Below are 24,743 nucleotides of genomic sequence, written 5' to 3' on the forward strand. Positions count from 1 at the left end.
GCGTGGTGTAAAAAAGTATATGGCATTGAAGATTAAATTAAGCCAAATTCTCGACTTCCTGCATTTTTGTTTGCAAATCATGACACAACAGCATTTGGAATCAAACAGTCGGACGCGCTCACTTTCCCCCGCAGGCGTCAGCTCATCAGTGAGAGTATCAGCCCAACACAACACTCACTGTTGTGCACTCGTATTAAAATTATTACTCAACAGCATTTTTGGAGTCGGGCCGCGACTAATTGCGCGCGGCGTGAACACTGCATCTCATGCATTTCTGGAGGAAGGCAGGCATGCAGCTCTAGGCAGCCGATAGCAGAAAGAACAAAAAACAAAAAAGCCAGAAAGAAAATACCCCTCATCAGAGTCACTCTGTAAAGAAAAGTAGTACACTAAAGGGACTGTAGAGGAATTGGACTCGGTTGGAGGAATGACTCTTGGATGAGTGTCGGCAAAGTCGCCCAACACGAGGAAGGAGTTTGCTCTGTCGCAACCTTGGGATTGTTTGTTACGTTGTTAAAGCAGAAGTTCAGCTCTGATAGAAAGAGCCAACACACACACACACACACACACACACACACACACACACACACACACACACACACACACACACACACACACACACACACACGTACAAGCATATTTCACTCTTGCCAGTTCCAATAACTGGAAGCTGTACCCCCCCCCGACCCTTCTCGTGAAATGTGTGCGACCTACCTGAATGGCCTTCTGAGACGTGATGTCGACAATGAGCACTCGATCCAAGGTTGGTTGGGTCACGTAAATAAACTTGTCCTTGACGTTGACCGCCGACGACCACACGCACCTCTGAACCTCGTCTCCCGGTGACGTGGGGCAAACCTCCTCCTGGGTGGCAAACACACAGGGACGTGAAAAATACATGTTTGTCTAAAGTGTGTTGGATCTTGTTCCATTATGTTGTTAGAAAGCATATTACAAATAATATTAAGATAATTTATACCATAGATGCACTAAGCCCGCCCCCATCCATTGCTCATAACAACGTGTAGGGTGTCACAAGCGTTATTACAGCAACACGATTTTCCAGATGCACATTTCAGACAACAATCCTTTCCAAACGGACGTCTCTGGCTACAGCTTTGGCACTTTGGAACCACCTTGGAATTATCTAGAATAATTAATCACGCAGCTATTTTTCTACTCATATTAACCGCTTTTATCACCAAGAATGACATGTATTGAGTCATTGTTGTTTGCAAGGTGTTCACACACGGACCTGCACACACAAACAAAACGTGCACAGAACAAAGCTTGTGTGCTTTGCTGCTGCTGCTGCTCATCTTCCAGCGCTGCCGGCGTTCAGCGCTCTGCCCAATCATCTGCTCCGGCACTGGCCATGATTTAGGGGCCAGCTGTGGTGGCGGCCAGCAAGGATGAATGAAGGGCTTTGGCAGAGTGGGATGAACTCTTCCTCCATATTTACAGCCGTGGCGGTCGCCTGCGACAGGCGCCTTCCCAGCGGCCGCCTCCTCCAAGAGAAGATGCCACCGGTAATGCATGAACTCTGTTGCACTCTATCAGGGACGAGGGGGGCAGGGAATTCATCCCATCATGATCCTCAGCTCGCCCCCCCCGCTGTAATTCATCCATTGGAGGCAGGTTAATTTGAGTTGAAGTGATACAATGAAATCTAGAAGGAAGTATTTTATTTATTTATCTATCTTCTATCTTAATTCTGAAGGAACTGCGCATTGCACTCTGGGCAGCACATGACAAGCTTTGCAGCTCTTTGTAGCTGTAACCATCTGCTGTCGTCCATCTGAGGAAGGCTCGAGGGTGTTGGTGGTGTTGGTGGTGGTGGTGGGGGGGGTGGGGGTGGAGTGGGGTCGGGGCGTTAAAGAGGCGGCCGGCTGAAGTCTCCACTGAGTCATCGGTATTGAACCCTGTAAAAGCCCTTAAGACACACGCTGCAGTCACACAGTGCCAGCGAGCCGCAAATAACTCCCCGAACTCATCCTTTTAAGACGTGAGGAATGAGGCATCTGATGCGCGGCCGAGGGTGTGAATGGAGGCGGCTGTCATCCTCTGTGTGTGTGTGCTGGTGTACCTAGCACATGTCTGTCCTGTAAGTCCTGTGAAGCTTTTTTTGAAAGGAGCTACATGAAATGTGCCACATCTGTGTATCTGCAGAACCTCGTGTCATTGCATGCAGATTTTGTGTGAATTCCTTTAAAAAAAAAAAAAAAGACAGTGAGACCTTGTTGGTCATGTGACACGGATCCAAAGATTTTGGGAAAAACTGCTGGTCCCTGTTTTGGCCGGATAGAAAACAGGTGCCCTGTTGACAGCGTAACAGTGGTAAGTGATAGCATGAAAAATAAAGGATTAACGGGAAAAAAAATCCAATATCGCCATGAAGTTGTTTTTGACAGACCAATTTGAACTACATGAAGGGGGGGGGAAACGAGTAACAGGTAATCATCTTTGCCTTCAGCCGAAGTTTATTTCATTTCTCGGAATCCCTTCCGCCCTCTTTCTCATTTCTGGCTTCCGCACTGAACTGATTTAGACTGATTTCTGTCTCATAACCCTGTAAGTAGCAGCGCAAAGTGATGTTTTTACCACCGCTGCGGTGAAAGAAAAAAAATAACTGCTCTAGATCCGTCTCTGCCGAAGAGGGACACGGAAGTGACAAGAGACAATTGAAGCTTGCAGTGTAATGCAGATGCATGTCGGTGAAACACTATGTGTGGTAGTCAAGGATAATGGATGTGCCGCACAAATTACTATAAACACAATCCTCAGCGCCCCTGGGTGTGCTGGGAGCCGCCTCGCACGGGTTCGCAATCACGCACAGCCGTGTAGCGGAGCGTTAGCATAGCGTTGTCGTCTCGGGGGAACGCCGCTGCAGATTGCTGCGCATTTTGTGGCGCTACTCCGGTGTTACGAGCCGCCCAATAGGTGGAATTGGGCAGGAATGAGTGAGGCATTCTGGGACACATGTAAATCTAAGGGCCGCGCATTTTCACCGCTCTGAAAGCTGAAGCAATAACCGACGAGACGCTAGGTGTAAAAGCTGGGTGAGAAAAAAAAAAAAGACGAACACTTGGAGATCCATTCCTGGCGTGCCTGTGGTGTGTGTTGTGTTTGTGTGTGTGTGTGTGTGTGTGTGTGTGTGGTGGTATCAACGTTGGAGTGGCTCGAATGTAGCACCTCTATTCCACTGGGTCTTGCAGCCGCGTGAATGTCACCTAACGACACAGATGGCACGCTGCCCCCCCGATCCGTTTAGATTTCTCCCTCACATGTTCAGCTGGCAAAGAGCCCTGCGGAAAACATTTAGCAAGGTGGAGCCCCGTCCAACGCAATCCCAGAAGACGATCTTTCTGTCGGCGCGACGGGTGCGTCATCGAAATCGCTGGGTTCTTGCCAAAGTCAATCAGGAGGATGATAAAAATATTGGCAAAATTTTCATCAGCGGTAACGTCTTTCAAACAAGCAGTCTCTCCCTCTCTCTCTTTTTTCTTTTTTTTTATGTTTTCTATCTAATGATGTAATTTCTAGTGACTTGCTCCTGACTGTAGTGTGACAAATAATCTATTTTTCTGTTGAATGGCACTCATCCATTGGCGAGATGTCAACCCCTGAGGGAGGAGCAGCAGGAACGGCTCCCTCTTTGCTGGCGTCCCTGAACACAACCACCAACCATGTCCTTCCAGAGTTCCCGTCAGTTGCCAACTTCCCTCCGTTTATCCGCTGTACATCATGTGATACCTCGTTGGTCACATGACTTGGGCTGTGCTGCACACACGCAGCACTCCCAGGGGATGGACACACATAGGGATGCACCGGAGTATTCTACTCGTACCGTTTAAAATACGTGCTGATACCACGACGCAGACACCAGGTGCACTCATGCTAACCCTCTTTCAGGCAAAAGTGCATATTTGAACAGAATTACAACACTTCCTGTTATGCTTCCTTTGGGGCAGAAGGAGCAAATGTCTCTGTTGTTTTTCCATTTCAGGTCGCGACAGTCAGGCAAAAAACAAAACAACAACTGTCCAATCAGGACGCGTCCCTGTGCGAACCCTTTTCTTGAAGGTGGACGGAACATTTATCCGCCGCCCGTATTTGAATAACACGTCCGCGATCCGAAGTGGCTGCCGATGATTGATGCCTGCGGCTCGCGCCCGGTCAGGCAATCGGATGCCTGTCAGAGGCAGCGGATAATAAATCACGAGGGGCACAAATTAAAATATTTATTCGTCCCCAATCACAGGCACTTTTCAATTCACTGGCAAGGGGGCTTCAACCTAATGGTGTTGAAATCACAATAGAATCACTTCCAGCCCATAAATACTTTAACCTTCTATCCTGCTCCACGGCAAAGAACATTTTAGTTATGGCTTCACAATGGCAACCGATGTTAATTATTACTCTATTTTATGCCTGTTCAAGGCAAATCTGGTGAAAGAATGTGTTTAGGCAAAGGGAACAACAAATCATAATTTGTAAATTCTGTTTCTAGGGACAATACGTGCTTCATTAAGAATGAATGCTTTTTATTTTACTGTGATTCAATAGTTGTTCACTTTGAAATGAAGCAGACTGAATTAGTCTTTGCATGCTATAAGCAAATGTATTAATAGAAGTTGTAGTAATAGTACTATTAACGGTAATAATGCTGTAGTAGTATTAGTACAGACAGTGTCAGCTCCCTTGTAGCGCTAAAGCATAAAGGAACACAGGAAGTGAGTAAGTTCTTCTTCAGCTCTTTTCAGAGACGATGAGCTCAGGCGCCGTTGTTTGCAGAAAATATGTGATACACTTTGGAAATCAGCGGTTCTCGTAGCCTGACATCCTCAGAGTGTCAAGTAAAAGGTGCTTCGTGCCAACAGATCCTCCTCCTCCTCCTCCTCATCATCATCCTCCTCGCTGCTGCTGCTGCTTTACCTCAGAAAAGCTGCGATGTTGCAGTCCAGCTCGGAATGAATCATCATAAAAGTGAGTCACCATGATGGCGAAAAGGAGCTGACGCTCTCTTATCAGCCGTCCACTCACCTGCAGAGCCAGCAGCTTCTCGCTGGGTTTAATGTGTCGCTGGATCTCGCAAGCAACAGGTTGAATGACTTTAATGCCGTCCTCATAGAACACATAGAACATGTTCCCGATGCCAAGGCCTGCAGACGAGAGAGAAGATGGGGGGGTGGGGGGGGAAGAAAAAGAGAAATCAGTCTCGGTTGCTGAAACGGCTGCTCGAGTCTGCACTGCAAGCTCGAACGCTGAATATACAAAGCCGGCAGCGGCGCTATCTATTTCCAGAGCGTCAAATCCCTCTCATCACAGTTCACTAACCCTATTACCAAAAATTCAATTAGCTCCGTCTAATGAACGGCATTGTGAGGCGGCGGCGGCGGCCCAGACGTACCTTCTTCTCGCCACAGAATGTTTGCCACTGCGGAAGGGGGAGAGAAGAGAGGAGAGAACAGTCGGAAATCAATGCGGCAATCAATAGAGTCCCTTTGTTAGGAGTTAACACCCAAACACTGACAGCCATCCGGGTGCGCCCGGCATGAAAGTTTCATGGAAAATATCTCCCCGGCACCAGCCGCGGCAAATAATCGATGGAGCCCTCTGCTTGGAAATAATTTGATGCCAAAGCGCTGGAAAATGAAGTGCAGTCGACTAACGGCACATCGCGCAAAACTGTTCCTTCAGGGTTTTTTTTTCCTTCTTTTTTTCTCTCCTCCAAAGCTGTGAGGGCTCTCATGCTGCGATACATCCTAAACACGTTGACCTCGACGCTCCATCACGCTGTTTTAGACGTAGATGATGAAGACGTGCTGCGGTTTTTATTGACTTTGCTTGCGTGCGTCTCAATGTTTGGACATGCAGCGTTTCAAACGACAGGTCGTCCCGGCAAATGGAGAATTCCTTTTTGTTCACGTTGTGCTTTTTAAGCAGAACAGATCTACAATTACAAGGCATGCATATCTAGGCTTTTCACAGTAACAGTAACAGTGAAGGTGACAAAGGAAACAACGTGTTGACACTGTCAAACTGGAACTAACAGGTCTACTTTTTGCACATTGTAAAAGTTTAATTGTTGTGCAACATAGAAAAGATGTGCAACTATAACCACAATGTCATCGAGTGTTTTTATCCAGTGTGTACTTGTAAGTAACAGATGCAACAAAATATCCTGAGTGCCCCCGGCCGCAACTCTGAGCTTTAATCATAAAGGCAACAGACTGAATCCTCTTGCAGAGCCCTGATTGCACTAAATGAGAAAAAATAAATGAAATTATTTATAAATCTATGCTGATCTCTCTTTTTTTTTTTAGGTGATTGTAATCGATAGCTCTTATTACGTACGGGTTTCAGTGTTTATGTATTTTCTCACCTTGAATACAGAACCTTGCCTTTCTTGGTACAATGAAGACGTTTTACCCTATTTTATCACATCATTTATGCTTTGTGTGTTTCTTACATTACAAATATTCCACCAAACTCTTGTGGACTCTCTCGTCTCTCCCAGAGGCTCCTGTGTGACCTTGGCTCTCGCCGTCCACCGATCTCACTCCGCTTCCCCTACCTCCCATTTCCCGTCTCCAAACCAATCTCCAGCGCAATTCACGTCCGATTGTAATCTCGCCTCTATTGCAGTGCTCGTTTTTGGCCCAGCCTCTTTCTCGCCCGGAGGGGGTGGGGAAGGCGCAAAGCCGGCGAGACGCCGCTGTGCCATTAGTCAGGCTTAATTTATTAAAAAGTGCTTCATCAGGTGTTTCCTGTGCATCACAGCGTGCGATTCCAGCCCATTAAAAGTTGCACAAAGCGGGCCAGAGTCTATTGACGGAGGGATAAGGGCAGCGAGGACAAAACAAAAAAAAACAGGAAAAAAAAAAAGGTGGGGGGGCAGGTCGGGGGGGAAACAATGCAATTTATTTGAGATGTGCCAAAAGTGGAGAATGGAGAAAATTGAAAATAGGAGTTGAGATGAGATCTTCTGTGCCCCGGTCTTCTCCAATAGCCGACAGTATTGATGCTATTCATCACATGGCAGGGAGACTGTGGCTGCTCTGCGCATACGAGGGGCCCATACATCAACTTCATCATCCATACAGCAAAACAAGCTGGCTGCCACTGTAGCCGGCCAGTTCACTCTCTTCCGGACGTAATAACTGTGTTTCCTGCGGAGCCCCAACGACCCGGGTTCCCGGACGCTCCACTTGCCGCCCGTCAGCGAGGCTACATGAACTCAATTTGTTTACGAGAGCGCGACGATGTGACAGCAGGACGAAAGAGCCCGCGGTGTTTGCGTTATGTGCGCCATGGCAGAGGACGGCGAACGCGGAAAACTCAGGTGGAGTAATTGGTGTCGGAGCGCCCAGTCGGTGGAAATGTTGAATTCTCAGGTTCTCGGCCTCGGGCGCTGACGACGCTGCGGCTCTTTCCGCCGATTATCCCCAACTCTCTTGGAAGCGCTGACCCCTTGAAGTGAGTCTGCTTTAATTAGCAATAGTCACAAATTTCATTACTGACAAAGTGCAAGAGTGGTGGAAAGCAGGGCGTTTGCCGCTGTAGGCAAAGACAACAAGGCAGCGGAACAGGATGCAACCAAACTAGGGAGAAAAATAACCCAGTCATTTTTCTCTTCCTTTCTCCTTGGTGTATGTCATCCAAAAAACAAGCACAAAAGCAAACAATTTCAGCGCAGATGTTAAAGTCCACAATCTGTGGCTGTAGCTACGCTCAGAGGATTTTACACAGATTTTTTGCACGTACGACAGATTCTGGACAACTGAATTTCTTTCATGGTCATTTGAAGTCTTTGGACCTCTTCACTTGAAGGCCTCATCCGCTGTTGGGCAACTTGCTCTACCGACTGAGCCACGGCCGATTGGCAACTATCGTGAAGATAGGAGGCAGCATTTAGCTTCAGTGGCTGGAAGCATTTAGCTTCCAGCCACTGAAGCATTTAATGGCTGCAAGCTAAACTTGAAATTCAAACACACCATGATTTCAAACTCAAGCTCCACAGCTTTCACCCTCCACAAAATTGCCCTTACAAAATCTTTTCGAAATTCTTTTAGCTCAGCTTTTCGAAAAAGCAGCTCCCGTGTTGGCGTTGGAGCCACTGAAGCATCCGTGTGGTTGGATGGGGGCCTGTTTAACTAGATTTTAAATTAGAACCAAAAATGGTCTTCGTAAAAAAATTAAGAAAATAAAAGAAAGGGTCAAACTTAAGAAATGTTGTAATTGCTTTGTGTTGTACCTCTGAAGTTAGCAAAGCAAATCAAAAGCAAAACTGACCATGTTTTAACCTCTTATACCTCTATTGTTCTCACAGGATTTACGACAGGTGATGTAATTGTAACAAGTTGAGGCAGTGATTTAAAATGCTTTTTTACTTAAAGTTTTTTTCTTCTTTTTTTGCCACATGCCAGTGGCTAAATTTTTTGATTTGACTATGGATGAAGACATCTCAGTCTCGAGAGTCTCCTGCTCCTCGCTGCCCAAGGCCACGACTTAACCAGCGACGAAGTCTGGCTTCTGACAGCAGGAAGTCTTTCAGCTCCCCCATCGAGCTCCTCCCACCTTCAGCCACACTTTGAAGAACTTTTGTCACACTTCCAACAGCTCTGTTGGAACATAAGGGCACCCGAACATCTGCACGTTGTACCCAACAGCAACTTTTAAAATGCAGGTAGAAGGTGGTAAAAAGAAGAAGTTCTTTTTAAAAATCACAGGATTGACAGCTCCAGAATTAAAGAGCAGAGTCTGCAGAGGACTGAAGGGTATATTGGCTTTTTCTTCACAGGAAGTTATAATGGAAAATGCTGTCAGAAATAGTAATGCTTCATAGTTGAAAATAATATTTGTTTATTGCCAATTTAGCTGAAATCTTTACAGAAAAACACAGAGGCAAATATCATGCAAACATAATGAATTGATAATGTTGTTTTAATATTTAGCTCTGTGATTGCTCTTTTATAAATGCAAACTCCACTTTTACGGTGTTCTTTTGACGATAACATTCGTCTCCAGTTTTTCAGTGAACTCCCCATAAATGTGAAAACTCCATCATTTGCTTGCTTTGCTTTGCTTTTAAGTTTAGGGTCCTGTGTTTTAGCTGGAGGGTGTAAACACGGAGCTAAGCAAGCATTTTTGGGGAGATCTGTAGACCATTTTCAGCCGCAAAAAGAACTGCATTCAATGGAAAACTCTTGAACGCTGGAACGACCCCACTTGCCGTTGATGCTTTTGTTGCATCATCGACTGCTGATGGAACCGATGTGTCAGAGGACTTAACTGCACAACAGACTGCGGAGAACAAAACAGCTTTGAGCTGATTTTCCGTCCTCATCTGGGTGTCTTCCTGTGGACCTGGAGGCTTCGCCGAGCCCCCAGGTCCAGCGGAGGATGTCGTTGATTGGACCTTGCTCGTCAGCTTCAATATACGAAGAAGGTAAATCCGTATGACCTGATCTAAAGCTCACAACCTATCAGAGTTGAAACATGGTTGAGAAAAATGTTGTGAATGCGGAGCACAGACAGCATCATCTGGAAAGGACGATGCTGTTGGCAAGTTGAGGTTAGCTAGTTACAACATGAGGTAAATGTCAAGGCGACCGTTTAATGACTTGTAGGTCGACTGGCCAATAAACAAAGTCATGTCCAGTTTTTGGTCTAAGTTGGAGGTTGCAGCAATACGCCTCAGACAGAAAATAAATCATGACCTTTGCAGCCTTCAGAGACGCTGTTAACACGTTCACCCCTCACCTGCTGCTCTGCCATGAAGTAAGAGTTGCAAAACAAGAGGGGAGGGAGGGATCAGCGTAACAATCAAAAGTCTTCCCAGCCTGTTCAGAGCTGCTCTTCTCCCATCGGGCTTCGTTTAAGGTCACGCATTACTCAACTCCTCCTGCACAGTGAGTCATGAAGGATACGCAGACACATATAGCCGTCAAATGCACACAACAGTGTGCTGAGCGCCGTGCGGAGTGCGAGATAAGGAACGCGAGTGCTCCACTGTGTTCGGCTATATTGAAGCGTTTCAGCAGTGAGTGCGGAAGGAGGTGTTCATGACAACGCTGCTTTCGGCGTGCAGTAACAGTAGGAGAACGTGTCCTACTGTTACTGCACGCCGGCCACGCTAAGACTAGCACCGCTGCTGCCGAGCCGGTAGGTAATTATTTCTCTAATGAAAACAAATCAGGAGGGTAAAAAAAGCCTTGGATTGAAGCTGAAGTCCAACCACCAGCAATCAGTCAGGGCTTCAGCAACAACACAGAGAAGAACGTAAATCAAATATAGATGAATAGATTAAAGGGGCAAAAGAACATTCCAGAGGAAAACAGCAGGGATTAGCCCTCTGTTTACAGCCTTAAGACTTTTTCACACCTGACCAGAGACACAGATTATTGACATTGAAAAATGCAGATAAGGTGAATGTTGCCTTAAATGGGACCTTGAATTTTATGCAAACATTTGGCAGCGACGGTCTGCTGCTGCCTTGTTGCGCCCTCTGCGCTCATCATTATCACAAAGAAAATTAATTAAAAGTGAAGCAGCCGTGAAAAAGTGAAACTGACATTCTACAAACTGAGCAGAGCTTTTCAGGGAGACGGTGGTTCCGAATACAAAGCGGAAAGTTGTAAAAAACGACTTTGAAGGGCCTGCTCAACCTGCTCCACCACCTCCTCCAGGCAGGAGGAATGATATTAAATAATCATAATTCTCACATTTCATATTCTCCATGAATTAGTGCTTCACTTTGGCCCGCAGGGTCTCTGAATGAGGCATGAGATGAGGGTGCGGCTCGCCGTGCGGCGGCAACATGCGGAGATCTGATCAACGGATGCTCTGAGCTTGCGTCCCATCCTGTGACATTGCAGAGATAATTGGCTGGTTGTAAAGAAGCAGGTATTTGTGCCAGTTCAGCGACAGCTGCGCCGCAGATGGGAGGAGATCTCGGCGACGACGGAGCAGAGTGAAAAACCAGAGGGGTTAAAAAATAAAAAAGGTTTCGACCTTCAGGCTCGTCTTTGTTGAATTCATCTAAGGATCACTTGTGCCTCACTCATAAAATCACGTTTTACACTCCGTCCTCCTGCTTAACGCCTAGTAGTTGTTAGCTACTTGGCTCGACTCATTTTTTTGTCCTCTTTGAAATTCCGGAGGGAGTGAGAAGCCCGACAGATAAACAATCCCTTCACCGAAAGAGCTCATTATCCCTCGCCAAATTCAGATTTTTTTCTTCTTATTTTCTTTTCAAACTTCTCCCGGTGTGATGGCTGCCCTCTGTCTGAATCCGTCTCTGCCTTGGATCAGCGTGGTCACGGTTCCAAAACGTGCCCACCAGCATCCCAAACGTCGCTCGGAACCTCGTGTGATCGACTCCACTGTGATTTTAATGACACGCCTGAGCCTGACAATGAATTCTCAGTCACTTCTGGCTGAGGCGGCGGGTTCTTATTTCCGGGCCACCGCAACTGATCCCCGTAAACAACTTTATCCTGGCCTCATGCGTGACGGAATATTTCCCCATCCTGTGGGCCGTGTCGTCACGTATCCGTCCTGGAAAGAGCCCACGGACTGTGCTTGTGACTCTCCTTTGTAAATGGACAAACGTTGTGTCTTGCATTTAGAAGTGACGGAGCTGCAGCTTAACAGCACTTTGCCTTCCATTTGACGCTCTTTGCATTTGCCTCAGCCGAGCGAGCAGCGACCTGAAAGCACCCTGACTGCTCCGTTCGCATGTCTACCCCGTCTGGCACGCTTACACGTGTGTCCTCGGCCGTATGCCACTTCAAACTCTGCTCGCTTGCGTTTGGTTTGGTCCCGTTTGAGCGGGAAATGTGTCACCATGTGTCTCAAACGCGCGACGTTCGGAGTGGACTTGACTGTAAATGCTCGTCCCGGTGAAAAGACTGAGAAAAAGAAAGGGAGTTTGGACTGGAGTGCCTTCAAAAAATAAAACACACAAACACTAGTTGGTGTCAGTTTTGTCGAGGCAACTAATCTGCAGCATCAGTCGGTGGCCAGGAGGCGTAAAAGACACGTAATGAGAAAACATTATAAAACTGATGAGACCAATCGGCGCTGTTAGTAATTAAAGTCACATCAAGCACTTTGAAACATACAAAAAAGCCAACGAGCAAGTTGTAACTCTGTTTACTGATCAGATTGATGAACAACTCACGACTCTGCCAGCCGTTTCCCTGCTCAGCCAGCAGGGCCTCGCTGTTTGTTTATCTCTGAAATCTACCTGTTCAAATAACACTTTTTTTTTTAACTGTTTTTTTTTTTCTTTCTTTCTTTTCTTTCTGACCCTCAGTCACGTATGACATTTTCATCAAGGGAGCCAAATGTCAATCTAAACCTGGGTAATTAAGCCGCTATTGACAAAGAGTCTGTCAAGTCAAATCAGGGAATCTGACAGTTTTTCTCAAATTGTTTGTCGGTGTGCCAGCAACTCCCAGCAGGGTGTCCGTGAACAGAGATTAACTCGGAATCTCAGGCCTCGGAATGTTTGTGGCGAGATTGTCTGTTTACGGAGTAATTGCGCCACTCGAGTGCCGATCAAACCGCAGCCAGTTCGTCTGAGTTACACTTTTCTGCGCTTTTAAACAAAGAAATCTTGCTCTTAAAATCTCTCGTTTAATTGGCTGCACTCAAACTGGAAGAGTTTTTTGTTTGTTTGTTTGTTTTGTTCTGCTGCTCCCCTTCTGGCCTTAAACTGGCGCCATTCCAAGGATCGGCCATCCGCCACCGTCACACAACAAAACCGCGTGCCCATCTGTATTCACCGCTCAAACAGCGAGATAATGCAAACGAAGCGAAGGTCAGGAGCGGCTCCCTTCGCACATCTAATGAGTTTTATCTCTGTTTTTTCACCACATCGCACGAGCTGATGCACAGCCATAAACAAAGCTCAGCCCGTTTCTCTCTTTGTCCCTCCTCTGAAATTAATCTTTTGTCCCTTACAGAGATCCACTGGCCAGACAGAAAATGTATCTGTGAATGTGAATAAATAAGCGGCCTCTTCAGATTTCCTTCTTCTTCTTCTGCAAGAAAAACATTTTTGGTGTGGATACAGAAATTGGATACAAAAATTAAACAAAACAAAACCAAAAACACATTTCCTTCCTTCCTTTATCTTGTCCACACTTTTGTTTTTTAACAGCTGAATGTTGTTATTGCTTAGTTGTTATTGCTAAGTACAGAACGCTGAAGCGCAGAGAGAAGATTAACATGCACGATCGCCGTGCCGCAGGTGATTCAAACGCAATAAAGTGCCAATTAACTGCGTTTCTCTGTCAGCTATTAAAGACGAGCTGAAACATCTTCATTAGATATTGTGGAATGCAACAAGTGATATGATGTCTTCAAAGACCAGACCTCATCTGCGGAGAACAGATTGGATATGTTTTTTTAGTGCCTGTAGCTGCTCGGCGACTAATTAGCTGACTAATTGAAGTCTCAAAAAACACACAGGGACGCAAACACAACACAAATCAAATGCTCCCAACACTTGGCCCGAGGTTAACCTCAGACCCACTAAAACACAAGACATTATTACACGTATAAGCTGCTATTCACGTATTATATTATTCATATATTCATATTTGACATTCATATGCATACACATACAAAAGCACGAGCAGAAGCATAATGAGCCGTCGTTACCAGCGGAGGTCGGGGGGGGGGGAATTAATCGAACCTCCAGTCAGCGGACGGAGAGAAAAGGAAAGAGCAACAATGTTTTGAGACGTGAAGACAGGCAGTGATGGAATCCAGTATGTATGTATTGAAACTGTAAATATGCGTAACCAACCAAGTAAGAAACATTAACACCACAAGTGTGAACCACCTGGAGGCGCAATACAGTGTCAGCCTACATCTTCTCACTTAAAAGTTCCTGAATAAAAGCAGCAGCAGCAGCGGCGGCCTCACAGGGGAAACTGGAGTAGGTCGAGCGGATTCAAGTCAGACGGCGAGCGGCAGCGACTTTTTCTCTCCGCCTCCTCTGTCTACACATTCTGCCACATGGCGCCGTGTCTGCCCCGTCTGCCGACGTCTCTTTGAACTGCGCCGTTCCTGCGGGGCCCCAAAAAAAGTCTCGGCAATATCCGAGTGTCGCGATCGTTTTAGCCCGCGGTGGAGCTTCAAACAGCTTCAAAGCATGCGGGCGACCTTTGACCTCACCAGAAAACACCAGTGTCTGATGCGCGACTGGCAGGGCGGAGGAGGTGCGCTACCGCGGGGAGGTTTTTTTATTTTATTTATTTATTTTTACGGGCAAAGTGCACCAAGGGCTGGACTTTCCTCGGTGAGCCTTGACGTGCGCTTGTCGGCGAGTTCCAATTAAGGCCGGGGAAAGTACTACGAAACAACAAGTGTTTTCACACCCCAAAGACAGGTTGTGGCATTTGTGAGAAGGTCAGAGCTAATTAACCGTCCGAGACACTGCTCATTAGTAGGAGACGTGTCAACAAAAGCCTGAAAAAGACAGTTATTCTAATGGAGCATTGCAAGAGATCCCAGTTTATATGGCCACCTATCTGTCTATCTATCTATCTGTCTGTCTGTCTGTCTATCTACCTACCGACCTACCCACCGACCTACCTATCTACCTACCCACCGTGGTACAAATGATAAAAAAGTAGTTGAGTGTAAGTTAAATTATACTTATTTAATGAAAACCAAGCAGCTGAGAATCAAAAATTAAATGATCATGCATTAAAAAAAAAACAAATGCCAACGTGATAGAATGAAATTCATCAGTATGTAATATTGCTGGCTTTTTGGCGCCGTGAAAATGGCAAAAGGTGCATTTGCAAAGAGTTGTTTGTTTGTTTAATAATCTTTTTTTCGATTTGAAAAATCCCTCCAAGAAGTCAGAAACTCATCCCTCTTTCAGGTAGACAGTCGGGCCATCGACGCCCCCTGTACTGTGCGTGACATGACCCGACAGAGCAGAAATTGAAAGGCTGCGCTGCATTGACCGCCGTGGCGAGGGAGTCGTCAAGCCTCGGCTTAATAGCGGACGACGCTCGGCGACGCGGAGCGCTGGTCGGAATTTTCTTTTGTTTGCCATTCAATTTATTTTTCATTTCCTGCGGTAATCAGAAACAGCGATTCTTCCGTTGCGTCCTGCATGCATTCCTGATGTATCTCAGCATGAAAGAGACTCAGCGACTCTGATGGAGACCCTGAGAGGTGAGTCGACTGTCGCTCCAGCAGGGAAACCAGGTGGTGAGTGAGACGAGTCAAGATAGTAGCAGCGGCCGTTTTCTCCCCCTGGAGAGGCTCTATCGCAGCGCAGCAGGACACCAGCCATTAAGAGCAGAGCGTATAAATTATTAAGAGCTCCATTTGCATGGCTCCATTATCTCTATGACTGAAATAGAGGCCGCCGCCCGTCATGACTTATACATACGGGTTTTCCGCGCAGAGTCCTCCACAAATAGCGACGAGATGTCCTCGTCCACGCCGGCCTCGTTCTTGGCGATGCAGGTGTAGGCGCCGGTGTCCTCGAAGTGCACGTTGCTGATGTGCACCTCACTTCCATTAGCTTTCGAAAAAAAAAAAAACAACAGACAAGAGAGCAGCAGAGTTTAACTTTTGGGGAAAAAAGTGGTGGGATGTGTGTGTGTGTGTGTGTGTGTGTGTGTGTGGGGGGGGGGGGGGGGGGGGTGTATGTGTGTAAAAAGCAACCTTCACGCTGCCACCCTTACATCACAGTTATGATATTTTTCGAAAAGAAAGGTGAAAGTATTTTCCACAAGGTTCGGAGCAAAATGTGGCTTAATGCTGCCGCATGCTGTGTTTGTCTCATCACCCAGATGGGTTTCTGATCCGGAAACCTCGAGGGGAAAGAATTCAGCTCTGCGGTTTGCTTGAAAAAAAGAAAAAGAAAAAAAGAAAAGCCAAAGTGAAAACCGCAGACGGGTTGATATGCTGGAATTATGAAGCTGACATCACTGTGATTCGACCGCATGAAAGCACATTCGTGAATAAACTTGCTTTGTAGCGAGGATGGATCGCGAGAGCTGAGATGCTCTGTGAGAGAAACACAAGCTCGTGCATCGCAGTGCATTTCTAATCCGCTTTCATCAAGTCAATGTTATCAAAGAAGGAGGCTGTACACGGCTGGCTCTGGAAATAATGCAGCTGCCCGTGTAACTTTCCTATAGGCAGAAGTGAGACGGGGATGTGGCCAGGCTGTGTAGAAAATGAACCTTGAGGTTGAAAACGGAGGTCGATGTTCAGAGCTCACGGGTTCGATTGATCTCATATAAGGAAAATATGAAAGTGGGAACATATGAAAAAACACGTTTGGCCAAGAAAACAGAATGAACCTGAATGAGTCGTCTAATTAGCGCTGCTGCATCATGATAATATGGTAACTTGCAGCAGCCTGTCAACCAGCCGCCCAGAACAAGTGGGAGGAAAGCGAGTGCGACACCTGCTGTCCGGGAGGTATAACTGTTGTCTATATCACCTTTAAATTCAAACTGCAGCCGTCAAAAGAAATTCTCATCATCTGTGTTTTTTCACTTGGTACGAGACACAAGTCTGGCACAATAAAAGGCTTGCAGCAGACAGTCTGGGGCTCTTGACTCGTACCCTGGAGGGTGAGCTGTTTGGACAGCTTGCTCGCAATGTCCATGCCGTTCTTCAGCCAGGCCAGCTGAGGGCTGGGAATCCCCTCGGCGTGACAGCGCAGGCTGGCGGTGACTCCCGGCTCCCTGGCTTGGCTCTCAGGATACACTCGGATGACGGGAGGAACTGCAGGGGAAACCAACAAACAAACAAAAAAATGAGAAATAGTACATGAAATGATGAAAGATAACAAACACAGCGAGGCAACGTTTACATCAGTCTCGCCGGGAGAGCGAGGCAAGCTGCGGAGAAGATGCCTCCAAGTCCTGGACTTATGTTTGGAGATTAGCATGTGCTATCGGGTGTGATCTGGCATATCCACAGCCTCGCTGAATAGATAACGGAATTGTGTGCGCGCGCAGTGGAGCAGGGCAAATCAGATTGCTAAATACGAGAGAGGACCTCTGTTCAGACGTTATCGATTCCGGCTTGTTGCCATTGATTTTATGTAAGGAAGAAGATGAAAGGGACCGGAGCTGAGAAAACAAAATGTGTGAGAAAAACAAAAACAAAACAAAAGGCAGCGGCAAAGTGACATTTTCATGCACAACAACTTGAGCGAAGAACACATCACTGCAACTCATCGTGCCAACGTGGCGATGGAAATTCGCTTGTTTGCTCTAAAGGGAAAGCAAAACAGCAGCGGCAAAGGGAAAAACACGAACAAACTCTCAACCTTCCTTAAACCTAAATCAGCATAAATCAATAAAACTCATGAATGCATTGATAATACGCGTGATGCTCTCTTCACCTCAGGAGGAGGCTTGTTTTTGCTGCAGCAATCTTGGGAAGTGTAAACAAGAAAGGAAAAAAAAAAAAAGTTAAAAACTTCCAGAAATAACTGAGATCTTTTCTGGAAATCATCAAAAGCAAACCTCACCACATGCAGAGAGCACGTCGAGCGGGAACGACCACTGCAAGCTGGAGCGTGGCGGCAAAATGTTTTCTGCGACTGCGACTCACTCCTCGGCAGCCTGTCACATCCGCCAGAGGTGTGACGAACCCCGGCGGGGACGGGGAAATTTTCCCTATCTTGTCATCCTGTTTGGAGAAATCCCTCACAGCCGCCGTGGCCCAAATCCACCAAGCCCACTTTTTAAATTCTCCTTTCTGAATCCGACTTCAGAGTCGAGGAAGGAGGCGAGAGTCTCCCTTTCACTCAGCCAGGTGAGCCTGGTGTGAGGTGCCTCTTCCCCGGGCTCCGGGAGCTCTCGTTGACCCCCAGAGCCGCGGTCGGCACTTAAAAAGCCGGGTGTCTGCAGCAATTACAGCCACAAAGGCACTTTAGTTACGGAGATGTCTCTCGGCTGAATTAAAAGGTCGGCTGTGCGGCGCCGCTGGAGACAAATTTACCATCTTAGTGACTGGGGGTTATGGCCTGTATATTGTTCGCACAAGATTCTAAAAAGCTCAAGTGTCACGTTTGAACTCGTTTTGCCACTTTGGACTCTGCGGAGGAGATTCTTTTTTTTTTTTTTTTTTTTTTAAATCATCTGCAAAACCTTGAACCCCGGCAATATTATAACTGCGAGATTCATTCAGCACGCGAGTCTCGCTGAGAGAATTTTCACAGTCGTCCCTTGTAAGAGCATCCTATTAAGGTGAGATGAAAGCAGAAGTGCTGCAAACAAACTAAAAAAAAGATTGAGATGGAAAAATGAATACGTGTGGAGGTAAACTGTGTGGCCTTAAACTGAAGTGTGATTGGATAAGCACTCATGAGAGCCTGAAAGACTGAACTAACCCCAGAGATCAGATGGTGGAAGGACGATGCAGAATGTTGCAGGTCTTTTTCTGGTGCATTTTCTCAAAAACAGATGCAAGCAATCTGCATACTTTTATTTTCAATTATTGTCACGTTGGTGTCTTATATGAAACTGTAACCATGCTCAGTTTGTTGGACAATCTTGTTGAAATTCACACAGCACACTTTTGCAAAAATAATGAGACTCTAATGTCTTAAAATCACCGTTTTGACAGTATTGATAGTATTGCAAGGTGTGACCATTTAGGTAGGACTAAGTACGACATCACTGAAGGCCGTGGCGTGAAATGCACGGCCCGCCACTGGGTTGTATACTCAAAGCATTGGGAAGTCTCAGGTTGTTACTACCAGGCAGAACTGGCAGTTGAAGCAGATCTTGGTCCTCGACCTCGCTGTCAGGTAATGTTGAGACACGGAAGCTACCCTAGCGACAAGAATAAACGACCACACAGATTCAACGTACTGTCCTTGGTCAGCTGTTGTCACATGTGGACTCTGGTCATTCATGTGTGTCCTTCAAGGAGTTTTATTCACAGCAAGGCATCTTTCTGCTGCCTTGGTGACGCTACCTCCTGGTCCTGACAGACATTGAGGGCATCTCCATCTTCACAGAAGTGTCCTCTTCAGCTCCAAGTTTGATTGGCAAGTTGTTTTGTTTGCATGGTGAACTGGGCCGGGCTGTTAGTCATTCAGCATTTGTGCTGCTCTGACGGGGGTCGTCCCGCTGCAATATTGCAGTTGTTTGCAGGAAAATTCATCTCCTCCCTTCGAGGAACAAAGGAAAATAAACTCTTTTGCTGTGCTTGTCTTTCTTCTGCTGAATACAGAGGAGCTGAGGCCAGAGCTCAGCCTCCCTTAAAAGGCCTCACTAATCAGACTGATGAATAAAACTATCTGTCTCGCATCTCTGCACTATGGAAATGCAGCATCTGAAAACGGTAAATGCCTCTTTTGTCAAGGCTGAAAGTGAGAGGTGGGGAGGTTGTGCGTGAGCGTGTTATTGGGAGTTTGTGAGGTTATGGCGCCTGCACGCACAAGAACTAGCACACGCACACACACTTTTTTTTTTCCCCCTTGGTCAAAACCAAAACAAACCATTAATCAACAGCCGCCAGCACCACCAGGCTATCGACTGGCTTCCCTCGAGCATTTCATTAATTAAACCCCTCAGACCATTTGACAAGGTTGCATCTAATAGTTTGTTAGAATCAGATTGAAATAAATTTAACGTTTGGTGATTTGATTTCAGAAAAAAAAACAATCAAACGCTTTTTAAAATCCAAGTAAGAATGCACCAAAAAAAAGGCACTCAGTTCTGCTCAGTTTGAATACGATCTCATGTCGTCATTCGGACAAAGCAGAGAATGATTCAAGATCAGCCGCTAAGACGGGGCACTTTGGTCGAGAAATCGTTTACAGCAACTCACACAAGAGGAGAGGCTCCGGGGGCAGTGGAGACCCGACAGGTGGGCAGGATGCAGAGAAGAAACACTCGACACTTTCATATTTTCACCCTCTCCAACTACATAACGGTTCTCATAAAACCAAAGTGGAGGTGATCCCCGAGCACAAATCAAGGCCTCATTGTCTTTGTTTTCGTGGAAGAGAAGTGAGTTTTCATAATTAGACAACCACAAGTTGTGACGCCAATGTCCTCTTCTTCTCTATAGCACTCGAGCTGCTGTGTGTATTTAATTCCGTCGCGGCAAATATGTCAAGTGGCCGACGGCGAGCACTTTCGCACACTGCCGGTATGTCAACCTGAAAGGCTTGACGTGATAAAATCAGATGCTGCACGAGGTGATGTGTTGAGGCTAACCCATATTTATAACGGCTTAGGAAGTGGTTTTGCACTACAATTATGTCCTAATTAATGGCTCAGGAGAAGCTTAACCTGTAACACCAAAGACAAATCATTTGCTTCCGGGTCCGACTTTTGATACCGATATCCCTTCTAGCAAAACTGACAACAGATAGACGACAGCAGAAAAACATCATTGTTAATGTTAAAAAAGCCAATGGTGATGTCACTTGTGTCACAGCACCACCGCTTGGTGCACGGTCTCAGGATTTAAATACAAAGAGGCAAATAAGGTTGGAAACAAAAGTTGAACTTGGGTCCTTTGCTGCTTTCATGGCCCAAATTCAACAGACATCTGTGACGGGAGGAGTCGACCTGCTGCCAAAGCATTACTGACCCAGCCTGGTTTCATCAAACATCCAAGTGATGCGTTTCCACACACAGGTGTTCAACCTAGTTCAGCACGGCACAGTTACATAGCAAACAACTTTGAATCTCCTGGTTATTTTCTGGAGTAAAGGCAAGAGACTGTTGTTCAATAGTGACACTGTGTGCCTCATACGGCATTAAAATTCTATTTTTTAAATTATTTTTATGAATCTTTGACTAGTAATGTGACAAATGACACCTGAACCGGTGACGGCGCACCCTGCTGGCCTGGCATAATAATTGATGACTGTCCAGGTTAGGCATTATGTCTTTGAGAGAGGGGGCCTGGCAGGCAACCCAAGTGATATGAACACAAAGACAATTTTTAGGTTTTGTATCTCTCATGTGTCACTTCTTATATTTACTCATCTTCTGAGATTACACATGCAAATGATTTTATTGTCACTTTTATGTCCGTGGGAGTGAGTGCCAAGCTGAGATGAACTTGTTGCCGGCTCGTTCTTGACACGTTTCAAGTTGCATAAACATTTCTGCATTGATGTCATCCTGTGGTGAAGTTGCAAGTTGAGTTGGGAATTGAGGGTTATGTGAGAATAACCTGAAGCCATTCAATTTCTTATGTGGAAGAGACATAAAGACTTTCTACATTTTGAGCAATCAAGTCAGTCAAGCGCTTATTATAGTATGTTAAGTGCTTGTGATTTAGTTGCTTAAGGCTATGTGCTAAAATATCATGTGAACTGATTGGCAGAATGGTATGTGAGTGCATCAAATTGGAGCTATGCTTCATAGAGGCATCAGATTCTTTTTGATTGAGCTAAACCTTGACCATACTCAGGCCACAGATCCCAGTTTGAGCTAACGAGGCTGTGAGATAATAGATGCTGTGGCAGCTTTGATGTACTGCACCTGTAATACCACTGCAGCCTCCAGAGCCACTGCAGTAGGAGAAGCTATTGCGGTTCCTTGGCAAGACGGATGTTTGAAGTTTCAGACTGGAGCCTCAGCCAATCAGACGATCGAGTGTGAGGTTTGACGCTGCCACAGCGGACTACGCAGCTCTTATTTTCCCCCTTGACAGCAGAAAGTTTGGTCTCTTTCTCCCGCGCTCGCACACTTCGCCAAAGTGGCTTTTTTGCAAACTCGGGGCGCCATGTGTTCCCATCATCATTTCTCTTGCCTGGACGGTCCCGGAAAAATGAAAGGAGCAGCCGAGCCGGTCGGCGGGAGAAAGAAATTCTGGCCGGATGAGATGGGAAGTTGCATTCTGATGTGTTTGAGTGCGTCGGGAGAGCCACTGCCAAGAGAAAACCACACAGCAGGCCTGACAGCTCCATCATAACGCTCCCCAGTCGCTTGTCAATCACTCTGCAAGGCTCCGGTCGGCGAGCAGGCGTTCCAAAAGATGAGCCGGAGCACGCTCACAGCACAGCACCGCAGGAGGCCACCGTGCCACCACACCACTCCAAGTGAGCTACTCAGACTTGCAGCAACTCTTCAATCGAATTGAACTTAAGGTTGAGTGACAAACAGCTGTACACAAATGTTTTTTGTGATTTCTGCCTTGGCTGAGCTCAGGGCCTCCTTTTGTCCAGTGGCTAAAACCAATTAATGACATCCACATCACTCTGCTGCTGTCTGAGCACTCTTTTCGAGGGTAAAACAGATAGTGCCAACATTAAATAGGTTAGAGGCAGAAGAGATCTCTGGTGAGAAGCTCTTTACAATGTTTGCATGCAGTGCTGTCCCCCCCCTCCACACACACACACACACACACGTCCTCGACACGTATTTCCACCTCTGAGGATTGAATGGGTTCATATCAGTTGGAGGAAATAATATTCTGTCCTCTGTACTTCTCCCATACTCTTTTTGATGTCGGCAAACAGTTTCCCAAGGAGCAGCTGGCGCTGAGAGCTGAGAGCTGAGAACGTGTCCGATGTTGCTTTTCGCAGACGGTTCAGCCGAGGTAAACAAGGTTGCGGCTGATCCGACGACGCCATGTCAGTCAAGGATCTCTGTCTCCAGGAGGCGGACAGACGTCTGTGGTGGTTGCAGTTATGCAGCTGCCCGTTCTTTGTCTGAACATCTGTCAAGGAACTGACCCCCACGAGCTCTGGGCAGTCAACAACTGATTGAATGATGGACGCAGAAAAAAGTGTACAGAGTCATTTGTTTCTCCTACCCTTACAACAGTTCTAATATATCCACATAAGAATATGTATTGATGCTCCCAGGTAGTAGCCATCTTGCATATTTTGCACAATCTAGCTCGTTTGGCGTTTAGGGTGAATGCTTACGTCCTCAAATAAACCAATGAAGAAGGAGGTGGATGAGGTATCCAGGTTTGTGTGTGTAGGCCACCGTAGTTCACTGGCAAGGTTGGGAGAGGGAGGGTGAGCGAAAGAGCACTGCAATCTAAAATGTAACCACACCATTTCTTCTCAAACTTTCCAAATATTACACGCTAAACCTTTAAAGCTCAAGGTTCCACCAGAGAGGAGCTGCTTATCCTTGAAGCTCAAGCACTGTGGAAAACTTCTAGTTCCTTGGCACTGAAAGGACACAGTTCAGGTGCTTCAGGTATGTTTCCACAATAGCAGAGCCTGCGCTTTGGAATAAGTCTTTACTAACTAACCCGAAGGATAATTAAAAAGGGAGAATTTGGGGATACATCAGCGCTAAAGTTGGTAAATATTGCAGAAAGGCAGTAAAGTCAAACAGTAAGCACCGGCACACAGGAGAAGAACAACGTAGAATTTGTCTCGATTAATTTGCAACACCAATATTTTCCTTTTATTCGATGTGAAGGCAGCAGAGGAACCAGGCGCAAGACTCAAGGTCCATATCCTCTCCGGACATTTTACGCCGCCAGACCAATAAAAGCAACTGCTATCGTTGTAAGATGTGGCCGCAAGCGGCCGGTCCTCCAGCTCTCCCCGACAGCGCCTCAGTAACTCTTTGAGGGCCGTCTGGCCCCGATCAATTCTGCTTCCAGAGCCGCTCCAGAGTGCACCAGGGGTGAGCATAAATACTATTTACCCACTTAAGGGCGATGACTCCGCCTCTATCCCCGGCCCCGTTCCGCACTAAATATATGACGCTGCACGTCTCGAGGGTCCTGCCTTTTCTGTGTGCATGTGTGTTTCAGGGTGGATTTCCCGACAACTGCAGCCAGCCTGCTCCCAGGCGTTTATAGCACAGAGTCACACGGGGCTGAGCCACAAGGCGCAGCACATGTGAGTCATCCTGCGTTACTTTACTACTCGGGTGGGGGAGGGGGGCAAGGACCAGCCAGCAGGATAAGACGGCTGCTGGAGGATAAGACGGATGGAAGGTTTCTTATTGTTTTTTTTGTCTTCATTCTGTTTTGTTTACCAGCAGGCCGAGCGTAAAAATGAAAATGCTTCAGACGGAGAATCCGACGTACATTTTCTGCAACATTTATAAAGGCAAACAGAGGCGGCCTCTGTAGGATGGCGCTGCCAGGCAGGAGTAAACACAGCGCAGATTGTTACATCTCGGCCCATCCGAAGCGCTTCAATTAAGCTTTCAATATGAGTGCGGCTGTCTGAAGTGAAAAAGAAAGGACTTTATTTTGCCGGGTTGCAGGGGATGCGCAATGTTTGTTGTTCTATTTTACTTATTTATTTTCAGACACAACTAAGACTTTCATTAATTCATCCCAAATAAAGATTTGTTACCTGCCAAAGTGGCCGGGACAGTGGGCAAAAAGTTCTGCAGCCGCGGAATAAATAGGACACGACTTTATCGATCGCCGCGGCTTCAAGTGAACTCTCTGCAACATAAGAAAATGCCGCCGTTTGGAAAAACAAGCGGCTGGCAGAGCACTCCAGATTGCCAACAATGGCTGCAAGATGAAAAAATATCGACGGGCATTGGGGAAAAGCAAAACACGACGCCTCCAAGGATTCACGCAAGACAAATGCATGAATTCCGCCGCAGATGATGAGTGTGTGCGTTTCAACGTTTTGCAAACTGTTGCACAAGCTCAGTTCAGAGCGACTTCAGCGACCGTGCAAGCAGACAGTGGTAGGATATTTTCCCATTTGCCTTCTGTTTTTAAGGGAAAGGACAACCGATTTAAAAAATAATACTTACGATCAGCTTGGT

The 24,743-nt window shown here is 46.5% G+C and overlaps 1 protein-coding gene across 2 annotated transcripts in view; it reads right to left on the minus strand.

Moving 5' to 3' along the window:
- fstl5 (follistatin-like 5) overlaps positions 1 to 24,743 on the minus strand; it is a 155,062-nt gene that overhangs the window by 13,729 nt on the left and 116,590 nt on the right. For both annotated transcript variants that reach the window (XM_076048217.1, XM_076048216.1), the window contains exons 9-13: positions 16,618 to 16,779; positions 15,428 to 15,562; positions 5,411 to 5,437; positions 5,044 to 5,162; positions 715 to 864 (exon numbers count right to left, since the gene is read on the minus strand). In XM_076048217.1, coding sequence (XP_075904332.1) covers positions 715 to 864; positions 5,044 to 5,162; positions 5,411 to 5,437; positions 15,428 to 15,562; positions 16,618 to 16,779 — 593 coding nt within the window. The remainder of the gene's footprint in view (positions 1 to 714; positions 865 to 5,043; positions 5,163 to 5,410; positions 5,438 to 15,427; positions 15,563 to 16,617; positions 16,780 to 24,743) is intronic.

The sequence above is a fragment of the Nelusetta ayraudi genome, unplaced genomic scaffold, assembly GCF_046127955.1.
Source record: "Nelusetta ayraudi isolate G7.1 ecotype Tasmania unplaced genomic scaffold, CSIRO-AGI_Nayr_v1 ptg000097l, whole genome shotgun sequence".
NCBI classification, from domain to species: domain Eukaryota; kingdom Metazoa; phylum Chordata; class Actinopteri; order Tetraodontiformes; family Monacanthidae; genus Nelusetta; species Nelusetta ayraudi.